The sequence below is a fragment of the Myotis brandtii genome, unplaced genomic scaffold, assembly GCF_000412655.1.
Source record: "Myotis brandtii unplaced genomic scaffold, ASM41265v1 scaffold882, whole genome shotgun sequence".
Taxonomy (NCBI): domain Eukaryota; kingdom Metazoa; phylum Chordata; class Mammalia; order Chiroptera; family Vespertilionidae; genus Myotis; species Myotis brandtii.
In genome coordinates this window covers 67,533-77,332 of record NW_005371607.1, presented here as the reverse complement: position 1 = coordinate 77,332, position 9,800 = coordinate 67,533, and the positions used below count along the sequence as shown (strand labels likewise).

Sequence of the window (9,800 nt, the reverse complement as noted above, 5' to 3'; positions counted from 1 at the left end):
CACCCCAGGAGCTGTACTCAAACCCTGAGCTAGCCCCGCCCTTTCCTAATTTGAGGCCACTCCCCTCATCTGTCTGTAGCCTTGAGAATGGTGGGATATAGTATCAGAACACGGTCCAGGCTGTAAAAGAATGGCTGCAGGAGGGCAGGAAGCTGCCAGTGGAGGGCCTTGGGTGAAGCCACACGAAAGCACAGATGTGACTTCCATTTAGGGGGTGCCGGTGGCACTGCCTCCCCCAGGGTGGACATACCAGGAGAGGGATGCCTCCAGGGCAGGGGTTCGGCCATCAGGGCAGGGCTGGGCCCTGGACCGACTGCTCTGCTCTCTCCCACAGTCCCCCCTGAGGACACCAGGATCGATGGAGGCCCCGTACTGCTGCTGCAAGCAGGCATCCCCTACAACCTCACATGCCGAGCCTTTAACGCCAAGCCTGCGGCGACCATCATCTGGTTCCGGGATGGGACGCAGCAGGAGGGCGCTGTGGCCAGCACGGTGAGACCCCGCATGCTCCCCACCCCCTCCTGGGCCTCATCCCAGGTCATCTTTCCTTCCTCCCTGAGTCTGACTCGGATGCAGATCGAGAAGGGGCCTTAAAGGTCATCTGGACCAACCGTCTTGTTATATGATTGGGAAAAAGAGGCCCAGAGAAGAGAAATGAATTTCCAGGTTCATGATGCCATTCAGTCCTGAGCAGAGACCAAGAACGGTAATCAGAACAGCCACGTTAGGGAACACCCACTGTGTCAGGCGCGGTGGAAGCGAAGCTCTCTGTGGACCGTGATTCTGACCCTCACAGGAGTTTCCTGAGTTAGTGTTATTTCCAACTCACAGCAAGGAAGCTGATGGTCAGAGAGGTTGAGAGACTTGCCCCAGGTCACACAGCTGGCATGCGGCAGAGCTGGGTTTGTACCTAGGTCAGATTGCTCTGCCCACCCTGCCCTCGACCTCCTTCCCCTCCTCTAGTTGGCTCAGAGGCTGAGGAGGCAGGGATCGCTGTATCCATTTCATAGATGAGCCTGTGGCAGAGAAAGGCGGCAGGCGACCTGCCCAGGATCACCTGGCAGAGTTCACGGGGATCTCCTGTTCCGAGCTCCTCTGCCAGCTGTGGGCAAACGTGTGTACCCAGCCCTTGACTAGGAGCTGCACAGACACCTCCCCGGGTGGGAGAGAGATGCTCACTTGTGGGCCTGTGAGGACCGCCCCAGGGCGAGCTGGGTTAGCTCCGCCCTTGACGCCTTGGGCAGCTCACTTCTCCTTGGCCTCAGTTTCACCATTTGACAAATGAGAATTTGGCCTCCGTGGTGCTTGACTCTTTCACCACCAAGGACTCTGTTCCCTTTCTCCTTCAGCGCTACATGTTTTGAAATATTTTGGCAACCAAACAAGCTGGTTTGTTAGTGGCACTTGTCGTCCACCCCCCTCTTTTACATTCATTAAAGCACTGGCTCTGCCAGGCAGCACAGGGAGCCACAGTCTGCACCCAGGGGAGATGTGTGTAACTTTGGCTCACAGCATGGCATGCCTTGGGCAGCCTGCGATAGGAGAACAGCCCCAGGGCTCCTTTGAGCCACAGCGTCGGTATGATAAGTATGAGACTTAGGGCCTGTGAGCTCATTCCCTGCCCTCGAGGAGTTTACGGACCAGCAGGAGAGACGCAACTCAGAAAAACCCAGGCCCAGTGCCTAAGGGCAGGGCAGAACGCGCCCAGAGTATCGTGCAGGACATGTTCAGGCTGGGAGAGTCCTGGGGCCTGAGGTGGCTGAGGAAGACTTAGCAGAAGAGGAGGGACTTGAGCTGGACTCAGAGAATTCCAGGAATCAGGCTCAACCAACACCATGAGGCAAAGTTGGCAGCCCACAGAATGAGCTCTGATGTAAACTATGGACGGGAGTTAGTGGTAACGTGTCAATATTGGTTGTAACACACAGATCACACTAATGGGTCATGTTAATAACAGGGAAACTGGGGGGTGAGGGAAGGGGGAACATGGGCATTCTCTTTCAATTTTTCTCTTTTAAACTTAAAACTTTTCTGAAAAATAAAATCTACTAATTAAAAACAAAACCAAACCCAAGGAGAGGTGGGGTCTGGGGACGGGGCTGAGCTTTAGGTTAAAGCGCCCTCCAGCGGAGTCCGGCTCTGAGTCCGCCACCCTGAGAGCAGGGAGGGGCCCTTAGCCTGACCCTGCCTTCCGCCTGGTCCCACCCCAGGAGCTGCTGAAGGACGGGAAGAGGGAGACCACCGTCAGCCTGCTGCTCATCAACCCCACAGACCTGGACATCGGGCGTGTCTTCACCTGCCGCAGCATGAACGAGGCCGCCCCCAGTGGCAGGGAGACCTCCATTGAGCTTGATGTGCACCGTGAGCTGGGGGGACCCCGGGAGGGGGGGCGGGGAGATGTGGGCACCGCGGAGAAGTCAGCAGAATCCTCCAGGGGCCCAGGACAGGCTCACTGTCTGCATCTGTGAGGGTTCCCTGGTTTGACCCAGGGGCGCTGAGGACTGGTGAAGAGGCATCAGCGATGAGTCGAGCCCTTCCCGGGTCTAAATCAGAGTGTGGCTTTGGGCAATGATTTAATCTCTCTGTGCCTCAGTTTCCAATTCTGTGTACCTGCAGGAAATAAAATGCAGGCCTACAACTCCTTATCCCAAATTCCAAAATAACAGAGATTTGGTGGCAAAACCTGAACCGAGGCTCTTTGTAGTCTTAATCTGAATAGTCGTACGTTTCGCTGCAGAGGGATTACTGTATGTGGCCATGGGTGTGGCCCGGACCCTGCTGGAGGTCTTGCATGGTAAACAGCCCAGGCACACTATTTCCTTTCTAAGATTTGAAAAATTCCAAATTCTGTGAAACACATGGTTTCAGTGGTTTCAGATAAGGAATGTGGGCCTGTACCTGCTTCTCAGGGTGGTGAGCATTAAATGAGATAGAGTGTCAGAGCTTCTAGCATGGAGTCCGCCAGCTGGTATGTGCTCCATAAATGACCTCTGCCCCAGGTAGGGTTGGATCTGGGCAGCAGTTGGAGAAATGCCCCGCCCCCAGCCCTTCTAATGAGCCAGGGGAGCCCACACTGACATCTAGTGGCCACCACTGGCCTTTACACCATTGACTGATTTGTCCCTTTGGTATCATCCTTGATCATCACTCTAGAGATGGCCCCCTAGAGTCCATGGGGGATGTGGGTGAAGATGAAGAAGACAGGTTTATTTATTGGAGCTGGCACACTGCACACGCAGACTCCCAGATCTGCACACGGTGCCCGAGTGGATGTGCCAGGGAGAGAAAAGGAAACCTGCGGCACAGAAAAGACCCTGACTTCCTGCCCCCTGCTTTGCAGACCCTCCCACCGTGACCCTGTCCATCGAGCCACAGACGGTACAGGAGGGCGAGCGTGTTGTCTTTACGTGCCAGGCCACAGCCAACCCTGAGATCCTGGGCTACAGGTGTGAGGAGCAGGGCGTGGGGCACTCTGGGGAGGGCAGTGCCCCTGGGGGTGGTGAGAGGCTCCAAGCCCTAACCCCACTCCCACCCCCACCCCCCGTGTTGCCTCTTCCCCCAGATGGGCCAAGGGCGGCTTCTCCATTGAAGATGCCCATGAGAGTCACTATGAGACAAATGTTGACTATTCCTTCTTCACGGAGCCTGTGTCCTGTGAGGTTTACAACAAAGTGGGCAGCACCAATGTCAGCACTTTAGTGAATGTCCACTGTGAGTAGCTGCATGTACAGGGGCGGGGGCAGAGGGCAAGGGTGGGACCTGGGGCGGAGGGAGGGGCCTATAAAGGGCCTGGATGGAGTGGGGAGGCTCCATGAGGCTGAGGAGACGGGGAAGAAACGAGGGGGTGGGGGTAGCAGGACGGGAGAAGGAGGAGGAGGCTGATTGGAGCTGACCCCATGGCACTGAGACCCTAATGACCCGCTGCCCTCTACCTCAGTCGCCCCCCGGATTGTGGTTGACCCTAAACCTACGACTACAGACATTGGCTCTGATGTGACGCTCACCTGTGTCTGGGTTGGGAATCCCCCCCTCACCCTCACCTGGACCAAAAAGGACTCCAACATGGTAAGCCCCTTGCTGCCTCTCCCGGGTGCTGGGAGGAAAGAGCTAGCTAGGGAGGGGCAGCATTTATTTTCAAGTTGAACTTGGGCTATTTCTGAGGTCTTGGGACTTAGAGGACAAGGACAGTGCTTGCGATCAACCCTCCTCCAAGAACAACTGTCCGGTTCAGGGGCCCTGGGAGGGGCCTGCTGGCGTGTGTGGGAAGAGGGGGAGGGCCTGAGGGGAGGCGCTGGGCTGGCAAAGGATGTGGTGAAGGTTGCATCGGAAGGTGGGGGGCTGGAGAGGTCACGAGAGAGGGAAAGGCTAAATTCACAGCCCTCCAGAGACCGGCACTGAGCAGTTGGGGCAGAAGAGGGACCTCAGGGTGAAGTTGTCACTAGAGCAGATCATCGGAGAGACGCATCCTGTGACCTCATCGCCCTCTGGCCCACCTCCTCTGTCCGCCCATGCAGCGCTGGTGTGTTTAAATGCCAACCTGTTTAGAGCCAGGGGAGGGACCAGACAGACTCCTGACCCTGCTTCCCTTCTGGGAACTCACTGTGGCCCTTCCTGCTTTCTCTCCGATACATCCAATGCGGGGCCCCCGGACCTAGGGGCCCAGGCCTCCTGGCTCCCCACCCGAGGCTGCTCTCTCTGCCCAGGTGCTGAGTAACAGCAACCAGCTGCTGCTGAAGTCGGTGACCCAGGCGGACGCCGGCACCTACACCTGCCGGGCCATCGTGCCCCGCATCGGAGTGGCCGAGCGGGAGGTGCCACTCTATGTGAACGGTGAGTGGCCACGCGAGGGACTGGGCCCGGGGGGCAGGTGCTGGGGGTTCCAGCCCACCCTGACTGCGTCTTCTGCTTGCAGGGCCCCCCATTATCTCCAGCGAGGCGGTGCAGTACGCTGTCAGGGGAGACGGCGGCAAGGTGGAGTGTTTCATCGGGAGCACACCTCCTCCAGACCGCATTGTGAGTGCTGGGACGCACAGGGCGTGGGGCAGTCAGCACCTGCTCTCTGTTCCGGCTCGGTCTCCTCCCGCTCTGTCTCTGCTCCTACTTCTCTCTACTTCTAATCCTCCAACTTTAATTCCCTCTGTCCCTTTCCTTGCTCTGTCCCACCACCTCTCTGACTTGTGTGACCCTGAGCAAATTGCTTAGTGTTTGAACCTCAGTGTCACCCTAACATGGGGCGCGTGACAAGTAACAGGACAGCAGGACAGCAGGGGTGGAAGGCCGGGGGCGCCCTCTCGAGGTTCATGGTCAGTTTCCCAGGTACCACTCTTTTTTAAAATTTTTTTAATTGATTTCAGAAAGGGAGAAGGAGATAGAAACATCAATGATGAGAGAGAATCATTGATCGGTTGCCTCCTGCCTACCCCACACTAGGAATCCAGCCTGCAACCGGCATGTGCCCTGACCAGGATCGAACCTATAACCTTCTGGTTCATAGGTCGATGCTGAACCACTGAGCCACTCTTGCTCTCCTCCCTCATCTCCTTCCTGTCCTCCTGATCTTTCCTTGCTCCCTCCTCTGCCTCTCCCCTCAGCCCTGTCCAGCGGCTCTCCTTCCCACCCCGTCCCACAGCCACTCCCCTCCCTTCTCCTTCCTCTCCACCGGCTCCCGCACCATCCCCCTCCTCTCTCCTCTTCCCCACACCATGAGCCATTAATTTCTTCCGTGGCCATTAACCGTCAAACCCCTCATCACATTTAATAACCATTTGGCTGCCTGCAGGGCTGCCCAGGGACACTTCATTACCACGGCTGCCGAACCAGGAGTGGCCCCGCTCCCGGGGGCTTTGCTTCCGAGCGGGGACAGCTGATCCTGGACAGGAGCCAGTTCTCGGCCAGCATCACCCCTCACGCTCCCCTCGGGGGGAGGGGACACACGGGGACTGCCCTCCGGGAGCCCAGGGGTGAAGGAGCCTGGGACCCCCTCTCCTGTGAGAGCTCTTTATGAGCGTCTGTGGCTGGGTGTCCCGAGGCAGCGGCAGGTTTGCGCGGGGCTGGCTCTGGGTTAGGGTACGATTGAAGGACCGGCTTATGTGGAAGATACCTGTTGTCCAGTCTGGTCCGCTCACGTCACAGGTGAGGAAACAGCGGAGAGAGAAGGGAGGCCACACGGGGACTCGCAGGGAGCACCGTGTTCTTGACTCCCCCACCCAGGGCTTTTTCTACAACATCAGGGGTCCCCAAATGGTGCACCCACGTCACATATATCGCATGGGATCCTTATAAAAACACCGATTCCGCCCTTGCTGGGTGGCTCCATCGGGTGGAGCATTGGCCCGAACACCAAGAGTTTACGGGTTTGATCCCTGGTAGGGACACATATGGGAGGCAGCTGATCGAAGTTTCTCTCTCACACCAATGTTTCTCTCTCCCTCCCTCTCTAAAAATCAATAAAGATATTCCTGGGTGAGGGTTAAAAAAAAAAAAAGGTTCCTATTTAGGAGATAAGTCCCAGGAATGGGCATTTTAAAGAACGTCCCTAGATATGTCTGAATGTCTCTGGCGTACGTCTCAGTCATGTGTGGGAGCCACTGGGCTGGAGGTTCAATGCCAAGGTCTGAGGCAGTGGGTGTCAGAGTGACTTAGGCTTGTTGCAGGGTGTGTTGGGCTGGGCGGTGTGGCACACAGGGCACGCGCCTTGAGGAAGGGTGAGGTGTTCCGACCTCCTGCCCCTCTCTTACCCCCCTGCCCTCCCCACAGGCGTGGGCCTGGAAGGAGAACTTCCTGGAGGTGGGGACCCTGGAACGCTACACGGTGGAGAGGACCAACTCCGGCAGCGGGGTGCTGTCCACACTCACCATCAACAACGTCATGGAGGCCGACTTTCAGACCCACTACAACTGCACTGCCTGGAACAGCTTCGGGCCGGGCACCGCCATCATCCAGCTGGAGGAGCGAGGTGACTGCGGTGCTGGCTGGTGGCTGGGGTGCAGGACAGCCTGGGGTCCCGCTCCCTCCTCTCTCCCGGGGCGGGGCTCAGAGGGAGATCACTGGCGTGGGCCTCCCCACTGGAACCTGGCCTATTGCTCAGCGGGGGAAAGCCACTTACTTTTTGAAACGTGTGCTGTGCATCTGTTATATGCCAGGCCCCGGGCTAGGGCTGCAGGGACCAATGTGCACGTGGTCCCTGCCCTCAGGAACGTTAGTGGAGGAACTTACACGGTGGCAGCAAATGACTTCAGCTGGAGGAATGCCAAGTAATCTGTGAAAGGGAACAGCCTACCTCACTGGGTTGGTGTGAGGATTACAGGACAGAATATTTATAAAATACCTGGCATAGGACAGATGCCCAGGGAATTCTGGTTCCCCACCTCCTCAAGGATCCTTAGTCTGATGGTAGACACGTTCCCTCCCCCGAGGCACTTCTTGTATAACAACAACAACAACAACAACAACAGGCATTACCTTTGACTTTTTTGGAAGTTTTTATGTCTGAAGAGGGAGAAAGGCATATACATATACACACTCACACTGAGTGGCCAGATTATTATGACCACCTGACATTTGTAGGCAAATTAGCTATAATTTCCTGCTGAAGTTGCTAGAGGGCCAGATCATTATAAACGTCTGAATAGCACAACATACCTAAGTATCGTTGCTGATCAAGTTCATCCTATCATGTTGATGGCGTATCCCAATGGAGATGGCGCTTCTTCCAACAAGACAAGGCGTCATGCCACGATGCTCATATTATGCAGGAGTGGTTTCAAGAACATGAGGGAGACTTTACCTTGCTTAGGTGGCCCCCACAATCACCAGATCTCCATCCAATTGAGCATTTGTGGGACAAAGTTAAAAGAGCCATCAGGCAGCTGGTTCCACAACCATCAAATCTCACAGAACTGGACAGTGCTATTCATCAGGCATGGTGTCCGATTCCTCGCATCACCTTTCAACATCTCGTGGAGTCAATGCCGAGAAGAATCGCCGTACTATTGAAGGCAAAAGTGGCCCAACGAAGTACTGATGGGGTGGTCATAGTAATCTGGCCACTCAGTGTATACACACACACACACACACACACACACACATATAGCCATTTGACATGGGAGATGGGAATAACGGGATCCATCAGTTCTCAGCTGAAGGTGTCAGCTAGGAGGTGGTGGAGGAAGAGAGTGGAGAGTAAGGCAGAGCTCAGCAGGCCAGGCTCTGTGGGGAGGGGCCTTGACCCACCCAGGACTTCCGGGAGGGGAGAGAAAGCTGGAATCAGAGTCCCAGGTGCTTCTCAGCTCTGGGGGGCAGGGAACCAAGGCGGGCTGTTGGAGTTCTGGTGGGTGGGTGCAGAGGGGGCCTTCCCGATGCTGAGGTGGTGAAGGAGGGCGGAACACACGTGGCAGATGGGAGAGTTTGGAGACAGCTGACCTCAAACAGCCCAGCCAGCAGGGAGAGACCAAGGCTCATAGGAAGGTGGGACAGGAGAGGGACAGACGGACCAGCAAGGCCAGGGTGGAGGGGATGCCCCAGCAGCTGGGATAAGGTATCACCATGCCCTCCACTCTGCTCAAGCTTAAGCTCTGGCCCAAACCCAAACACACTGCAGGCCTTCCTCCAAAATCCCGAGCACAATCCAGGGAGCCTGCGGCTGTGGCCAGCCTGGTCCTCAGCCAGCACTGAGCTCAGCCCCAGGGAGGTGAGGCTCCGTCCTTACCCCCTCCTTTCCTTTCTCACCTGAAGAGGTGCTGCCTGTGGGCATCATCGCCGGAGCCACCATCGGTGCTGGCATCCTGCTCACCTTCTCCTTCGTGGCCTTGGTGTTCTTCCTCTACCGGCGTCGAAAAGGCAGTGAGTATGGCCCGTGGGCCAGGCCCTCCCCACCCACCCCAGGCCTCCAGAGGCAGGGCCTTGCGGAGGGGCCCGGGGTGTGGCAGTTGCACTTCCCAGTCAAGGTGGGTCCAGAAATCACCCCTGCGAGGCTGGCAGCGAGCATCCAGGCCGTCTCCCCTGTCCCAGGTCGCAAGGACGTGACCCTAAGGAAACTGGACATCAAGGTGGAGACGGTGAACCGTGAGCCACTCACCATGCACTCTGACCGGGAGGACGACACCGCCAGCGTCTCCACAGCCACCCGCGTCATGAAAGCCATCTACTCAGTAAGGGGCCTGCCCTGCCCTGCCCTGGCCCACTCCCTCGTCACACTCCTGGGACTGCCCCCCCCCCCCAGTTCTCTAATAACCACTGTCCCTCGCTCCTCCCTCGGTCAGCTGGCCTTGGTCCACACACACGCATATGCACACATGCTCATACATGCTCACACACATGCACACATGCTCACACACCCTCCAGGCGGATTTCTTGCCAGCAGAGGCTAGGCAGGGGGGCCCCACCTAGACTTCCTTTGCCCCCTCCTTTCCCTGCAGTGTCAGAATTGAAACCCCTAGAATTTTTCACTTCCAACTGCCTCATGGCTGGATCCCTGAGAGGGGCATCGAGCGAGCCCTGGTCACGTTGTGCATTAGTGACAGAACTGTGCTAGAGCCCAGGTCTCTGGCTTCTTCCCACCACATCTCAAGTCTTCGCTGGGCGAGGGTACCAGCCTCAAGCCCACCCAGGACCCCGGCCTTTCCCATTAAGGATGGCCTCTGGGGGTGGGGATGGGGTGCGTGGGGGGTAAGAGCCGGACTCCTCATGCCCACTCCTGCTGCTCTGCAGTCCTTCAAGGACGACGTGGACTTGAAGCAGGACCTGCGCTGTGATACCATCGACACCCGGGAGGAGTATGAAATGAAGGTGGGAAGGGAGAA

At 57.0% G+C, this 9,800-nt stretch overlaps 1 protein-coding gene across 1 annotated transcript in view; it reads left to right on the top strand.

Moving 5' to 3' along the window:
- The window catches only part of KIRREL (kin of IRRE like (Drosophila)), a gene marked incomplete at its 5' end in the record, with an annotated part of 21,161 nt that overhangs the window by 8,777 nt on the left and 2,584 nt on the right, over nucleotides 1-9,800 (top strand). The window contains 11 exons of the mRNA XM_005884961.1: nucleotides 335-492; nucleotides 2,211-2,361; nucleotides 3,341-3,446; nucleotides 3,563-3,711; nucleotides 3,938-4,065; nucleotides 4,704-4,830; nucleotides 4,913-5,013; nucleotides 6,757-6,955; nucleotides 8,734-8,841; nucleotides 9,010-9,149; nucleotides 9,709-9,786. Of these exons, the coding sequence (XP_005885023.1) occupies nucleotides 335-492; nucleotides 2,211-2,361; nucleotides 3,341-3,446; nucleotides 3,563-3,711; nucleotides 3,938-4,065; nucleotides 4,704-4,830; nucleotides 4,913-5,013; nucleotides 6,757-6,955; nucleotides 8,734-8,841; nucleotides 9,010-9,149; nucleotides 9,709-9,786 (1,445 nt within the window). The remainder of the gene's footprint in view (nucleotides 1-334; nucleotides 493-2,210; nucleotides 2,362-3,340; nucleotides 3,447-3,562; nucleotides 3,712-3,937; nucleotides 4,066-4,703; nucleotides 4,831-4,912; nucleotides 5,014-6,756; nucleotides 6,956-8,733; nucleotides 8,842-9,009; nucleotides 9,150-9,708; nucleotides 9,787-9,800) is intronic.